General features: G+C 43.9%; 1 protein-coding gene across 5 annotated transcripts in view; it reads left to right on the top strand.

The window, feature by feature from the left end:
• TMTC2 (transmembrane O-mannosyltransferase targeting cadherins 2) overlaps nt 1–16,567 on the top strand; it is a 415,894-nt gene that overhangs the window by 163,244 nt on the left and 236,083 nt on the right. For all 5 annotated transcript variants that reach the window (XM_047788345.1, XM_047788343.1, XM_047788342.1 and 2 more), the window contains exon 2: nt 1,018–1,588. In XM_047788345.1, coding sequence (XP_047644301.1) covers nt 1,018–1,588 — 571 coding nt within the window. The remainder of the gene's footprint in view (nt 1–1,017; nt 1,589–16,567) is intronic.

Here is a 16,567-nt window from a genome sequence, read left to right as displayed (position 1 = left end):
TTTCCAGATGACTATGTACTCAGCTAAAACCTGAAGATCTCTGAGTACAGGAAAAAGAGAGTATAGGCATTGGTTGAGAACTGTTGTCGTCCTGAGTATTTTTTAAGACATGATTTTAACAGATTTTGGTTTTTTTTCTTGAGCATCCGGAAAAGTCAGCTAGTTTTCATAGGTAAATAATATACGTAGAAGAACTAGCACAGTATTTGACAGAGTAGATAATCAGCTACCGTTCATGTAGGTTGGTGTGTTTTTACTCTCACCCCCAAATATAAGCAATTTCAGAGGTGTGGATGAAGCTGCATGTAATTTGGGACTTTTCCTAAATCATAACACTGTCTTTGTAGAGTAACAGCAGTAGCTGCTAAGAGGCCCAGACGTCTTTGTACTGGATCTCCAAAACACGCATGTGCCTGGAAACCTTTGCTCTTTGCTTTCCTGCATAGAAGATAAGTGCACAGTTACATGTGTTAGAAAGGTGGAATGTTGGGTCCTATTCTATTTAAATTTATTTCTAGTAGGATGGCTAGTTCTTGCTCTCAGTGTACCATCTGCACCCGTATCACCCGGGACTTTGCTTCTTAAAAATGCAAATTCTCACACCTCCTGTCTCCCTGGCCTCTGAAATCTGCAGTACTAGGGCCACGAGGGCCGTTGTTTGGTGGCTGCTTTATTAAAGCTTTAACCCCTGATAGAAACTGCATTTCTTCCTCAACGATATTTGCCCTCAACAACGAAGAAAACTTTTGAGGAAAAGAAACGGAATCCTAATGGAGGTGCTGCTGAGCACACGGGGGAAGGCCTGGCTTCAGTCTGTATGCAACGCCTTCTCTAAGACTTCGGCGGCATTAATCTCATCCACCTGGCATCCCATCATAGAGCCATGTGGTGACAAAGCAAGGGCATGTTAAAGCTGTGAAGGAAGGTGCTATTTTAGCCGCACGGTTTGGCAACATGTATTTTTTTTTCCTTTCTGTATTTTACTTTTGATTTCTTTTTTAACATTTCGTCTTCTAGCCGTGCCATCAAGACAAATCAGGACCTTCTCCCTGAAACGCCGTGGACCCACATTTTCTACAATGATTTTTGGGGGACGCTTCTAACCCACAGTGGCAGCCACAAGTCCTACAGGCCACTCTGCACTCTTTCTTTCCGCCTGAACCATGCCATCGGAGGCTTGAACCCCTGGAGCTACCATCTCGTCAATGTCCTACTGCACGCGGCCGTCACGGGTCTCTTCACCAGCTTCTCCAAGGCGCTCCTGGGGGATGGGTACTGGACCTTCCTGGCTGGCTTGATGTTCGCCTCGCACCCCATCCACACGGAGGCCGTGGCGGGCATCGTGGGCCGGGCCGACGTGGGGGCCAGTCTCTTCTTTCTCCTCTCCTTGCTCTGCTACATGAAGCACTGCTCCACCAGAGGCTCCTCGGCCAGGACCTGGGGCTGGTTCCTGGGGACCGGCCTGTGTGCGGGATGCAGCATGTTGTGGAAGGAGCAGGGGTTGACGGTCCTGGCGGTTTCGGCCGTGTATGACGTCTTCGTGTTTCACAGGCTGAAGGTGAGAGACGTCTTCCCCACCCTTTGCAAGGTGAGTGACCGCGGGGGCTTGAGGGTGGCGGCTGCGTCCTCTCCTTGCTTCTCCCCTTTGCCCTGTCGAGGAGGCAAGTGCGTTCCCTTCAAAGAGAACTTCCGCTAAGTTCCCTCTTGGTCTCCACGAGGTGGAAGGGACCTCTGCGGCCTTTCCCTAGAAACCTGGGGTTCGATCTTGGATTTACATCTCGGGTTTCTTAACTCATTTTCATGATTTCCAAGGGGGTGGAAGGACAGTTCTGCCTTGTAAAGAAAAGGCACTTTGTGGTTTATTCATCGGTACTCCTTTTCGATGTCAGCCCCGATTCCCTGTAATCCAATACATGGCCTCTAATACGTCTTTGAAAAAAATAACACCGCTGATACCAGAGCTAGGTTAACTCTAGAAAGAGGAAGTCCTCTGCCTTTTGCTAACATTACTTTTCCTGAGCTGACTTTGGAAAACAGCCGTCTCTGCCGTGCGCTGGGAACTCACATTCTTAACCAGTGAGTCATATTCACCTTTCCCGAGGCTGGGGGGGGGGGTCTAATAATAGAAAAGCCCCAACAGAAAGTGGTTAGTACGAGCTTTGCCCCCAGGCCAATTCAGACCTCTGCCTCAGGGCTTCGGGGTTGTTCTTCTGTGTTCCCGCAGGGGTTTCGGATGCAGTGTTGTTTCAAGGTCACGGGAGCACTTTCACATGCCCTGTGCTTCAGAGGACAGGGCCGTTTTCCGCTGGTGTGTTGGGGAAGGCTCGGGGGACAGCCTCGTCTTCAGAAACAAGCTCCTTCCCTTTGGCCCATCCTCCCTCACTCCGCACCCTTGCTCTGACTTGAAGTAGAAAGACTCAACTTGGCCAGTGGTTGCAAACCTCCGCCGTGACTGAGGCCAGCTCTGCTATCCTTCTGGACACCGTTAAGCAAGGAATTAAACTTTTGGATGCTCCCCCTGAGAAAGCTGTCAGGTGTTCTAGCTTTTACCACGTTTTTCCCTCTCAGTCCTTAATTTTACTTAAAACAGAATTGGGAAGAAAATGATGTTTAAAAAATGGAGGGAAATGGGAGCACTTGCATATTCTTAAATGACTTTTTTTTTAAACTTCGGAGGCAGAGTACTTACTGCTGTACTTCTCTTCTGCGGAAAAGCATAACCTTTTCAGTTAGAGCTCAAGGATCAAGCGCTTGAGGAAGCTCTTCTGTGATTTCAGTTAAATGCTGAAACTTTAAATGAAAACTCATGTTGGAGTTTGATGATTTGAAAACAGCATATGGTTTGCAAGTCAAACTCTTAATTTCAAATCCGCTTTAATTATTCTTTCAAGGAATTTAAGGACAATAATCTTTTTCTTGGGAGTTCCTGTCATGGCTCAGCGCTAGCAAATGCAACTAGGATCCATGAAGATACCGGTTTGATCCCTGGCCTCAGTCACTGGGTTAAGGATCCGGTGTTGCTGTAAGCTGTGGTGTAGGTTGCAGACATGGCTTGGATCCTGCCTGGCTGTGGCTGTGGTGTGGGCTGGCAGCTGCAGCTCCAACTTGACCCCTAGCTTGGGAACTTCCCTATGCTGCGGGTGTGGCCCTAAAAAGAAAAAGAAACTTTTTTTTTTTTTTTTTTTTTAATTTTATGACCACATCCACAGCATTTGGAAGTTCTCAGGCCAGGGAGTGCCTTTGAGCCACAGCTGTGACCTACCCTGCAGCTGTGTCAGTACCGTATGGGTTAAAGACCCACTGAGCTGGGCTGGACTAGGGATCGAACCCACACCTCCACAGCGACCCAAGCTGCTGCAGTGGAACTCTTAACCCACAGCGCATGTCTGTAACTCCAGGAAATGATTTTGCTATGTCAATTGAGGACGTGCTTTTAGGATCTTTGAAGTTCTTATCTGAGAAACCTTCAGTTTTCTAAGCATGTTTTTGAGGATAAAGTTGCAGACAGCTCCTTATTCTAAATATATCTCCTGCAATATTTGGGACACACTTATAATAGAAAAACTATTCTTTGTTCGTTGGAAATTAAAATATAACTGGGCATCCCATATGTTATTTAGCAACCTTACTCATGTAGCTGCTGCTTCAGAAAATAAGTCCCATTGGTGGGGGAGGAGAACTCTTCTTGCATCTACGTCCCTTGGCTGGTCTAATAATCAAATCCCCACGACACTGATTACCAGGAGAAAACCAAATTGAATTAGGTATATACAAGGCAGGAGAAGCTCCCTACCCATCAGGCAACTGAGGTTCATGAGGCCACGAACGATGGCATATTCACAGTGCCATTAGAGTGTGGGCTCTGGACCTTCAGAGAAGAGGAAGATGCGGCACAGGAAGAAGGGCCGCAATGTTTGTCATTCACCAGACATTTGCCAGGGCAGGCTGAAGAGTCTTCCTTGTGTTAAAAAAGGAAAAAAAAAAAATGTTATCTTTGAAAAGCTCTCTTCCTAGTACAGGCTTCCCATCTAAATTCTTTTTGGCACTTAAAGGGGAGGTAAAAACCTCTTCTTGGAGTTCCCGTCGTGGCGCAGTGGTTAACGAATCTGACCGGGAACCATGAGGTTGCGGGTTCGGTCCCTGCCCTTGCTCAGTGGGTTAACGATCTGGCGTTGCCGTGAGCTGTGGTGTAGGTTGCAGACGCGGCTCGGATCCCGAGTTGCTGTGGCTCTGGCGTAGGCCGGTGGCTACAGCTCCGATTCGACCCCTAGCCTGGGAACCTCCATGTGCCGCGGGAGTGGCCCAAGAAATAGCAACAACAACAAAAAAGACAAAAAAAAAAAAAAACCTCTTCTTGAATCCATGGGGCTGTCTTTGTCTTCAGCTCCATGGACTCCACCTGCCAAAGTGGCACATTCTGGGGCCGTCTGCCCTGAACCCCGTCTCTCATAAAGGAATTCCTGAGAGTAGGGAATGGGAGGTCCCCACACACTATGGGAGAAGGCAATACTCTGAATGTCCAGGGTCTGGAGAAGTTTTCCAGGGGAAACTTGCCCCGGCTGTGGCAACCACAGCTTGCAGGCAAGGGGAGCCATCACGACAGCAAAACCCTTCCTCGGATCGTTGCTGCCTCACCTCTTTCTTTCATCCTTAGGTGTGAGGCCAGTGGGCTCAGGGAGGACATGGGCAGGAACAGATGGCATAGCTTTGTGAGGAACCTGGAGACGGGCTCTGCCAGACCTCTTATTTCCAGCTCAGGGGTGGGGAACCAGAGGCGTGAAGGTCACCCAGAAGGTCTAGTGGTGGGATCACTAGAACTCGAACACGTGTTTGTGACTGAGTCCTGATCTCTCTGCTACACCGCGAAGGTGTGGAGATGACGAGAGAAAGGGGTGGGATGACTCCACAGTAGAGAGGAAAATAATAAGGAATTGAGTCTTAACTGGCACGGGCGGAGCATCCTTGGTCTCGTTCAGTGACCTTTTCTTCACGCGGAAACAGTTCGTTCATTTCTCCCCTAGAGATGCTGGGAAGAGGATGCGAAACCACAGGGTGTTCGTTGTGAACTGGAACCCAATATCTGGAAGGCCCTAATGTGTATTAATTGAAGGGGAAGAAGAAATAGCACTGGAAATTGTGATTCTTTTTTTCCTTTCTTTTCTTTTTGTCTTTTTTAGAGCCTCACCAGGGGCACGTGGAGGTTCCCAGGCTAGGGGTCCAATTAGAGCTGTAGCCACCAGCCTATGTCAGAGCCACAGTAAAGATCCCAGCCGCGTCTGCAACCTACACCACAGCTCATGGCAACGCCGGATCCTTAACCCACGGAGCGAGACCAGGGATCGAACCCGCAACCTCATGGATCCGGGTCGGGTTTGTTAACCACTGAGCCACAGCAGGAACTCCTGGAAATTGTAATTCTTTATCTTAAGAAAGACCAAAAGGTAAACTTCTGGTAGCTTTTAAACATGTGGTGGTTTAAAAGCATATGAATTAAAAATCAACTAAAGCTGAAGCATGAATATTTAAGCAAAAACTTTCATTAAGAATTTCATGGCTATGGAGCTTATAAACATTGGCATAGGTTGCATATGGAAGTTATAGAAAAATTCCATATTCTGTCTTTAAAATATATAGATTTTTATGCCTGGGGTGAGTTAGAGGAGACTGAAAGGAGTAGATTAAAGATTTTTTTCAACTTTAAAAGCATAAGCATCTTAAATATCTTACTTATTAACTCTGCTTCATAGTTATCATAGTTTGCCAGATGAAGTAAACTTCCCTCTTCTATTAAAACATAACATATATAAACAGAAAAATCCAGTGCACAAGTGTTTAACTCTATTATGCAAAGTAGAAAACCAGCCAAATACTCAAAAATCTAAAAACGGTGGTCCTCCTAAAGCTGGAAATTATTAAACACAGAGAGACAAGGCTCTCCATTTCTATAGTTTTGTCTGTAATGTGTTTCTTTTCTTTCTTTCTTTTTAGGGCTGTACCTACGGCATACGGAAGTTCCAGGCTAGCAGTCGAATTGGAGCTGCAGCTGCCGGCCTATGTCACAGCCACAGCATCGCCAGATCCAAGCTGCATCTGCGACCTCCACTGCAGCTTGGGGCAATGCCCGATCATTAACCCACTGAACGAGGCCAGGGATCAAACCTGCCTCTTCATGGATGCTAGTTGGGTTCTTAACTTCCCTAGTCATGTTTTTCTCGTAGCAGCCCCACTCAGCTTCTCTCTTCACATTTCTTTAGAAATATCAGAGGTTTCGGTTCTGTACCTCTTAGCAGATCCTGGCCCCATCTCAAATGGATACCAGGGCCAGGCAGAAGGGTCTGTGCTAGACTAGAGATTATGCCTTCCGCATAGTCTTCTCTCTACTCCATGATTGCAGTATGAAAATACAGGTTTCAGTTTGGTAGAGGTTAAGGTTTTTCTAAGACATTTTGAGTTTTCTATGATATCTCTGATTATTTCATATTGGTTACTAATTTTAAAAAAATATGGGAGTTCCCTTGTGGGTCAGTGGGTTAAGGACCTGGTGGTGGTGTTGCTGTGACCCTGGTTACAGTTGTGGTGTGAGTTTGATCCCTGATCTGGGAACTTCTGCATGCCACACGAGCACCCTCCCCCCAAAAAAAAACCCTCAAAACCCTGAAACAAATAGACCCTTGGGCCAGACAAAATCCTTGGAATGGCTAAATTTGGGCAGAACTCTGGCTGCCCGTTTTTGACTTCTAAGGTTCATGCAGATGATGCCCATGTCCATATGACATGTGAGAATCTTGTAGTTCTGCAAAGGAAATGCAAAAATTTTATTTTTCTTTGATGAAGTGTGTGGAAAATAGTACGTACCCCAAATATCATAGATATTTTATTTAGTATTTAATAACCATACACAGTGTTTATATCTGCCAGGGACTGTTGTGAATATGCCAAAAATATTAAGACATTTAACTTGTGTCATAAATGCTCATCAAGGGAGTAATATGACGTAAAATAATATGGTTGAGCATGAAATGTAATAATATAGTTTTCAGTAGTTAGATTTGCAAGACAACAGTAAATGTGAAATCTTTGAAAGTGGGTATGAACAAATTTGGAGTCCATAAGTATTTTAAAAAAATTCCTGTTCTTCACTTCAGCATCAATTTAATGTGTTTCCTGCGCTTTTCTTGGCAGCTAGTGCACCATTTGACACGTAGTAGGTCCTTCCTAAACTGCTGAATTCACACGTGTTTACGATGAACTTTTCAAAAGGATGTTCCTTCACCAGTAAAGTGAAATTCTATCCTCTCCCTTTCCACAGTGAGGTTTACTTTCCTGATTTGTTGGGGTCTGGAAGGTGGGTTAGTAGGGACTGGAAGAAATGCACGTCAGGAACATGCTGAAAAGTAAATTTTCTTGACCTCTCACCAAATGATTATTTTAGCCTTTCTTAGCTGATTTTCACGTACGTAGTTTTACGCTGTCAAAACATAAGGGCAAGGGGAACCCCTGAAACACGCTTAAGCTAGCCTTGCAAATAAATGGTGGACTTTTATCTGCCCACAAAATATTTTACAAGTCTCCTATGACCCCAGGAGGTATATGGGTAATAAAATCAGTAAAGGCAACATTTTTCTTACTTACCCAACATCAGTCACTGCTTGCCTAGTGGCATTTTCTGTGCTTATTTAACATCTGTTAACTGTTGTAATGTGGAAACATCTTTTTCCCCCTTTTATTAGCCTCATAATCACTTAATTCAGTTACAGGTGGAAAAAAATTAGCAAGAAAGGAAATCGGAAAGGGAGTCTAACAGTGCTAATTTAAGTCCAAGATAATTTGGAAAAATAAAGCCCTTTTAGTTTGATCTTGGGAGGCTTTCTCTACAGGTGACTACCTTTATTTTGCTGTGGGTGCTTCCAAGATGCGTATTATCTGGATGGCCTCCTTCAGATAAAATTTCGCATCTCTCGTTCATGCGAATAAGACGGAGAGGCTGTGTTTGAATGCAGAGTGACAAAGAGAGGGAAATGGGAGGCATCGCCGCCTCCGGAAACAAGGCATCTCTGACTAGGAATAACGTTGTTTCAACTGGGCGGGATGCGGTTGATGGAGGGGCCGTGGTGAAACGGAGTTTGCCCTTTCTTGGGTCTTACGGAAGCCGGGTTCCACCTTTTTTGGGATGTCGTGATCAGACCCATGCTAAGCAACGGTCCCACATTTCCACAGATTTACGGGGCGTGTCTTGAGGCTGTTTGCCTAGGATGGGGGCTTGTGCTCCGCCGAAGGTTTCGGGTTTGTCACCGTTGGAACACGGAAGAGTTAACCGTGGTTCTGTACGTCACTCCCCTCGTGCAAAAGAGTGAGCACATAGCCTGCAGGTGTTTGCACAAGGAATCCACATGTGCTTTTGTGCTTGATTCGCTGCTCCGGATGGCATTGCCGGAATCTGTTATCGTTTCTGGCTTTGTCCCTTTTCTTGCTAGACCAGGTTGTGGTGCTGCCTAAGATGTGACCCTCGTATCCATGGCACTGCGTGAAATGGGATCTGTTTGCTGTTTCTGGGGGTCTTCCATCAGTATCGGGCCACTCTGCTTCAAGTCGCACTCCGGCCTTCTGATGATTGCACTTCCCTCGGCTTGCCTGACGCTTGCCTTTGTGGGAAGTCCAGACAGAGCCAGATCCTCCGATTCCGATTCCGATCGCAGCATTTCCTCGCATTATTGAAACGGGAGGGCTGACGGTCGTGCACTTACAAATGAATTTGGATTTCCTCCCAGTCAACTTGTAGCATTTAATATTCATGACCTGTAGTACTTTAGAACTTTGAACAGCTGCCAACACCACTAACCAGATAATACCACAAATAAAGTCAAGGCTCAGAAATATTTTACAATTCAAAAAGTCAAAGATTAATAGGATATTTTCTTCTTGCAGGTTGGCTTCCTTGCTCAGCTGATTTAAGAGGATTCTGTATTCTATCTAGTTGCAGTTGAGGTTCAAGTTGAGTCATTTAAATTTGGAGAGCTGACAACCTTTGCAAGGTTCTGTAATGCCAACTTTAGAGTGTTGTACCTGGGCCAGAGATCCATTCTCTTTGCAAAAGGCACAGCAGTAGGCAGGGTGGGGATTTAAAGCTGTCCTTAAGGGCAGTCAGAGTAGTAGGCATCGGAGAATAGTGGGGGGAGTACAGGAGTGAAATGTAAATGGGAAAGCAGTGAGAGCTTGAAGGGGAGGCACAGGGAGCAGAGGGCAGTTGAGAAGGAAGGGGAGGTTACTTTCAGCTGAAGGGGTCTGAAAGCACTTTCCGGAGCAGCAGTGTTGGAGCAGGGCCCTGAAGGGTTCTCTGGATACAGGTATTTATTATTGCAGAGGTGAGGTGATGTGGAGGCTTCAGCAGGAGCTTTGCACGGTGAATCTCAGAGGAAGCCACGGAGGGCCACTGAGCCGACTTTTTGGTGGGTAAAGAGAGAGCACATGCGTTGATAGAGGGAAAGGAGTCAGGAAAGGTAGTTTGAGGACAGCTCTTGTGTCTGATGACGTAGAGGCCTTTTAAGGTGTGTTGTGAGCTCAACAATGTTGGGAACTGATGCCTGGCTTTCCAGCATCCTTGCATTTGGACTGGTCCATGAGAGAAGCCCAGGAATGTATAGGCCAGCTCTCTCGCTTCTTGGAGACCTTTGTTTTCTGTTCTTCCTGTAAACCCGAGACATGGTCCCTCGGGTGATGAAATTGGTGGAGTTTCTCACTCAGTGAATGTGTCTCCTGTTCGTGTTTATCTCAGTCTCGAGCAGTTAAAAACAAAGCAGTTATTTTCTGAAGACTAATATTATTTCACTTTTTACTCGGGAATATTGGCAAATTATTATACACTCCTGATGAGAACAGGGAATCCTTAAGGGCTGTCTCTTGGGTCCATTCTTGCAGCATTGCTGAATGTGGACAAATACAAAATCCCTCTTTGTTTTGTACTCTTCCCTACAGGAAGACAGAAAAATTTTCTCAAAGGGCCTTTTTTTAGGGTACAGAATAAAATACCCCATCAGCACTGAATTTCAACCAGTTAACTCAGTCCACCGTCGGTGGTGGAAATGACACGCAAATTAGACCTTGTGGTGAATAAATAATGAGGCTCATTGAAATCGTCTCTGCTGTTCTCATAACACTGTCTGGGATGCGTGTTACATCACTCGGCTCAGTTTTCTATAAGCTGCGGCCTCGGAGGAATCGAATTGACTGACAGCGATCTCATGATTACGAGGTTACTCATATTCAAGTGGGTTCCGTCAATTTCACAGAAAATGATGTGGTTTGCACAAATTTGAAATCCATTGTCATTTCCTAGAAGTCAGCTTCCTGTCTTAAATGCCTGGAACAATGGACATGCCAATTTAGGGTTGCTTTCTGAAATGAAATTTAAGCTCTAGAAAACCCGATTCCCACAGTGCATTAGAGAGTCCTTAAAAGGCACGGGTAGGTGGGACACGGGGTGGATAAAAGTGCATGCGAACTCAAATACATTGATAATTAAGGTGTATATGATATGTGATACGATGGTGGCATGATGCGACAAATTGTATCCTTTACATCCAGTTCCTACCGATTGATCACAGGATTCCTTTCGGCAACAAGGAAAACAAGAAATCAAGAGGGAAGAACAGCACTTTGCCATCCAGAAGTCGGGATTTGGTGCCAGGAAGGTCGACGTGCCCTTGCTCTCAGGGTTTGCCTTTACAACTCTGCAGCACCCAGATGGCTCCTGTATGCTCTGTTGCTCTGATTATAACTCTTGCATCAAGTGAAAGAGCATGAATTCAGAATTTAATATGTTTCCTCCGTAATTATGGCCTTGATTAGTGAAGTCGGTGCTTCTGTTCCAAAGGACATGTTCTTTCTTTTTCCACATGTTTATTCATTTCGTTTCAAGAAATCAAACACAAAGACCATAATCCTGCTTTTTGGTATGACCGGGGAATTTTGCAGTGCCTGCGTTGGGGTATGTGGTTGTCCTTTTGCTTGTAATTAATGTTAGATTCAAAGAAAACAGCAGGGACAACAAGAGGAAAAGGAAGGACACTTCAAAACAAACAAAGGACTGTTAGTTTTTAGCATGTAAAGAAATGGAAACTAGATCTCGAATTCCCATTCATATATGGCTAAGGAGAACCGCATACCAAGTACATTTTATAGTCCTTGATTTATGCAACACCAGTTGTGACCGTTTAAAAATAAATAAACTTTATGTGTTTAAAAGCCCCAGAGAAGGGAAAAAAACCTTACTATGTTAATTTTGTGAATTTCGAGTTCTTAGACCTGTTGGCAGTACCAACCCAGTCCTTTGAGGGCATTCTGTTAGTTTTCACTGTGTAAGAGCCTGAGTCTCCTCCCCTCTAAGGCTGGGTGTCTGTGTGTGTCATTCTATCAGAATGAACTGAAGGACTGCATGTCTGTGTAATGTAGTTGGATTATTCCAAGGTTATGCGTGAATGACTTGAGTATAATTCCTTAACTTTTATGAATTGGAAATCTCCAAATTACGTAGAATTGTTTCTCCTAATTTGAAGATGCAGGAAGCACCTGCCAGTTTACGTGTTTCATTGAGTGACGTTTCTGTCTTAAGACCTCGTGACATGGTGTGATTAAAAAGTTAAATTTATCTCATACGATATAAAAACAAGTGGTGTTGACTTTGCAGGACCACTTGGTGATGGACTGATCTTTTCATGCACGGCCCTAAGACTGGAGCCTGCAGCTTTAGATTGAAATGATGTGACTTTGGATAAACTACTAAATGCATTGAACATCAGTTACAGGGTCTATAAAACAGAAATGTCGTATTTGCCTGGAAAAGCTCCTGTCAGAAATGAACATCGTGCGTGTATCCTCCTCAGCCGAGTTCCTTTGCTGTCGTAGAAGTCACCACGAGCCTCAGCATTTTACTGCATGTCCACAGCACTTCAGGAGCAGAGACCTTTCTGTCCGCCGTTTTACAGAACATGCCATTGGCTTAGCTGCGGCTTTCCTAATGGCATGTAGGGTGAAATGTCTCCTGTTCACCAGTCGTGACAACTCAAAGAATACAAAGAAAAAGACCTTTTTCAGGGATACTTCTTCTGAGCAACACGATTGGATCATTTATCTGTTGTTTCATTGAAAAACAAATGCGTGTACTCCTGCCGTAATTTTTCTCCATTGATAATATCTTGCCATCATCTCATGCTTTGATAGCCTGATATTTTCCCCTTTGGGCTCAGGATGGTGCTGTTGCCTGTGTGTCTGAAAGTGGGGGGTGGGAGGTGGGACAAGCCTGTTTCCTATATATTTCCTTTCAGTAAGGTGTGTAGGAAGAAATATTCGTTCGGTAGCTGCAATAGCTGGCAGCATTCAGGTCTCATTCTTTGGAGAAAAAGGAAGCCCTGTTATCACCTAAAGGGGAACCTCCATCTCTTCCCTCCTCCTCTGCTTCTTCAGGCTGGCAGGCAATATTGTTGCCGATGATTCCAGAATCTTATAACAAACCTTCTCAGAGAAACCTTGGGACTGGTTTTGGTTGTTGTTACTGCTGTTGTTCCACTGTTTAATTTCCCTACCTCCTAAAAAGAGCAGAGAAGGCAAAACGTTTTGTTTCTGAAGCAATGCTTTTTTTCTGGCTGCCTTTTTTTTTTTTTTTTGGTCTTTTTAGAGCCATACCCGCAGCATATGGAGATTCCCAGACTAGGGGTCGAATCAGAGTTGTAGCCACCAGCCTATGCCACAGCCACTTGGGACCCGAGCCACGTCTGCTACCTACTATAACACAGTTCATGGCAATGCTGGATCCTTAACCGACTGAGTGAGGCCAGGGATCAAACCTGTGTCCTCATGGTTACTAGTCAGATTCGTTTACTCTGAGCCACGATGGGAAGTCCCGAAAATTTTATAAAATATTTTAAGATGGCTTAATAACACTCAGATCAAATTACTTTTACAGAAACTTAAATCCTGGTAACTTGGCCCTGCTGAGAAAGATCTAAGGGTAAAATTGGTCTTGATTTCAGAAAATCCAATATTTAAAAATTGTCTTAGTTGACAGGTGATACCAGGAGTGGGTAGAGGATGGTGGCTATTTAAAGACTGGGGTTCAACATAGGTTTCCTTTAATATTTTAAACTAGAATGATCATGAGCTTCTCATGGGGAAACTGTTTTAAACCAGAGATTGTAGCCTAAAACTGGAAGTTATTAAATAAGAATATTTTTCTCTGCTTAATTTTTAGTTTGTTTTTGAGGCGTTGAGGGGGACCTGGTGTAGAGGTAGCAGCAAAGAAACTATCTTTTTTAAAGCCCCTGCTGTGATTTTGATGAGGAGCTAGGTTTGGGAGTCACTGATGTACATTGAGAATCTGATACCCCACACAATATTATTAAATACTGTAAGAGTTTCGTAAAAGGACAAGATTTTTGTGGCTAGAGGGGGACATTAGGAATTGTCTGTTTATCCGCTTGCTGCTTCACCTCTTGTCACAGAATTTGGGGCCCACAGAAATTAGTCACAGGATTAGTTGAGCAGAGAGTTGACCCTGTACCTCTTCCTCCAGGTCCAGTGCTTCTATCCCTGTACCGATTGCATCCCTGCCTTTAATTTATAAAAAAACCTGTTAGCGTGGGAATAATTTTTTGTTTGCCGCTTAAGGCTAGAGACTTGTGATGAGCCTCCCTGTACCATCCCTCAAGTGCTTCGTTAATTAAAACTTTGACCATCTCATTTCACCCAACCAGATTCTTTCTTCTTTTGCTATGTCCATAATTCCAGGGTACCTTTTTCCTTTCTTTTTTTTTTCTTTTTTTCTTTTTTTTTGTAATTTTCTGTTCTGATTTGACCTGCTTGTCTTTTTTTTTTTTTTTTTAATTTTATGGGCATATAGTTGACTGACAGTGTTGTGTTAGTTTCAGGTGTACAGCAAAGTGAATCAGTTAGACATAGACATACACCCATTCTTTTTCAGATTCTTTTCCAATATGGGTTGTTACATAGTATTGAGGAGATTTCCCTGTGCTATACAGTAGGCCCTTGTTACTTATCAATTTTATATATGCTGGTGTTTACATTAATCCCAAACTGCTACTCTGTTCCTCCCCCTAACACTTCCCCTTTGGTAACCATCAGTTTGATTTAGAAATCTTTGAGTCCATTTCTGTTTTGTGAATAAGTATCATTTTTATTAGATTCCACGTATTAGTGATATCATATGATATTTGTCTCTCCCTTACTTTTTAGTACAGTAATTTCTAGATCCATTCATGTTGCTGCAAATAGCATTGTTTCTTTTTTATGTCTGAGTAATATTCCATTGTATATATGTACCATATCTTCTGTGTCCATTCCTCCGTTGATGGTCATTTAGGTGGCTTCCATGTCTTGGCCATTGTAACTAGTGCTGCTATGAACACTGGGGCACGTGTGTTCTTTTTCCCTGAATGATGGCCTTCTCTGGATATATGCTGGGGAACCTTTTGAAACGGAGTGGTTGATTTTTATTTTGTTGTTGTTTCCCTCCCAGGCCCCTCTTTTTCCTGTTCTTGCTCCCCCAAAGTAGCTTCATTTAAGGGCTCAAGTATTTGCCTGTTGCCATTCTTGGGCTCCAGCTTGATTTAAGCCCTGATTCAAATGGAACATTTTCCTTTGGAGCTGCTAGACGCTTATCACAAAGGGACAAAAATCACGCTGTATTTTTCATCTTAATTTGGTTAATTTCCTTTAACATTTTAGTGTTTTATAGTAGTATGACAGCATTACAGCGGGTTCTCTTTGATGATGCTGAGCCTGGACTGGTCTAGAAGTAGAGCAGTAAAAATCCTGGAGCAGCTCTTCTTCAATACCTTCTTCCTACTCTCGATGACACCACGGCACAAACTGGGGGGCAAGAAAAGTTTTAGGCATTAGCAGTGGACTAATGGGCTGGGTGTAGAGTCATTTGCCCTAGTATCTGCAAATCCAGGAATGTGGCATTTGCCACCTGTGTTTTAAAGATGTCTAAAATTTCTTCTGACCATACAGTATGGTGTCAGCTGATTATTGTTGGGTGGCTCTTCGAATAGGTGACAGCCCTAATGTCAAAAGTGAGGCTGGTTCCAAAACGGATGGTACTTCCCAGGTAAAATTGCCAGGAAGGAGGTAATGGAGAGGTGCCCATCGAAAAACGGGCAGGCTGAGTGAGAAAAAGAGCTGAGCTTAAGCTGTCAGAGCAGCAGCCTAAAGTTGCTGGTTCTTGGACAGGATGATTTGTAGTCTGTGATTCTCTTGCATTCTCCAGTATAATCTGCTCCAAGGCTGTGCAACTTGCATTTTGTTTAAAGAGGAAGCGAAATACCCCATGTGAAGTCATTAACTTTCATTTGCACATACGCAGAGCTGGTGGGAATAGTGACAACAACTGCCATTTATCAAGGCCTTCTCTGCTGCTAGCAAAGTGTCTTCTGTGCGTTACTTTGATTCTATGAAAGTAGACATTATTAACCTCATTTACAGATAAGGAAATGGAGGGTTATAGAAGTGAAATAATTTGCCTGTGGAGCAGGGATTTCCAAACCTCATGTCTTTCCATTATACTGTTTTTGTACAAGTTTGGTTGAAATGGAAGATCCAAATAAGTTGATGAAAGCATCAACCATTCTCTCATATGAACCGACTTTGGGACCAAATTTGTTTTTGTTTTTGCTTTTGTCTTTGTCTTTTTGCCATTTCTTGGGCCACTCCTGCGGCATATGGAGGTTCCCAGGCTAGGGGTCCAATCGGAGCTGTAGCCACAGGCCTACGCCAGAGCCACAGCAACGCGGGATCTGAGCCACGTCTGCAACCTACACCCCAGCTCATGGCAACGCCGGATCCTCAACCCACTGAGCAAGGCCAGGGATCGAACCTGCGACTTCATGGTTCCTAGTTGGATCTGTTAACCACTGCGCCACGATGGGAACTCCTGGGACCAAATCTGTTTACCTGCAAATAACTTTTAGTGCAAATAATCTGCATTTCTACATACAATAACTAGTTCTGTGGCTGCTGAAAATACAAAGATAGATACTGTATTATCCTGGTCTTTAGAAAATATAAGACATATATATGTACATTAATTATATCACTGTCTTGAGTACTAATACATTTCATATAAAGTGCACGCATGTCTGACAAATTAATTTAGCCTGGTTAGGGAAGAGTCTTGAGTGCCACAGAAGCAGTGGCATCCAAATAGCTCAGCTTATCCAAGATTTTGTTTTAACTTCTTTTTAGAATTTAAAACCATTTCATGCTTGTGCATTTAATTTGCGTTCAGAGTCAACTTCAGGTTTTTTTCCTCCCTCAATGCCTGTCATATGACAAGAAGTTTGCTAGCTGCTTTATTATTTTTTTCATTTTTTTGAAAAATAAGTACCGAGTGTCTTCTAGGTACGAGGCACGCTTCTAGACGTCAAGGACGAAATTGTGAAGAAAACCAGACAAAACTTCCACTCTCTTGAAATTTTCTTTTCTAGTTGAACTGTCCCAGTAACCCTCTGGGATTAGTATTTGTTCCCATTTGATGAGACCTGGAGTGGATTGCCCT

The sequence above is a fragment of the Phacochoerus africanus genome, chromosome 7 (genome assembly GCF_016906955.1).
Source record: "Phacochoerus africanus isolate WHEZ1 chromosome 7, ROS_Pafr_v1, whole genome shotgun sequence".
Classification (NCBI taxonomy): domain Eukaryota; kingdom Metazoa; phylum Chordata; class Mammalia; order Artiodactyla; family Suidae; genus Phacochoerus; species Phacochoerus africanus.
The sequence above is the reverse complement of the archived record's forward strand: the minus strand, read 5'-3'. Positions and strand labels throughout refer to the sequence as shown.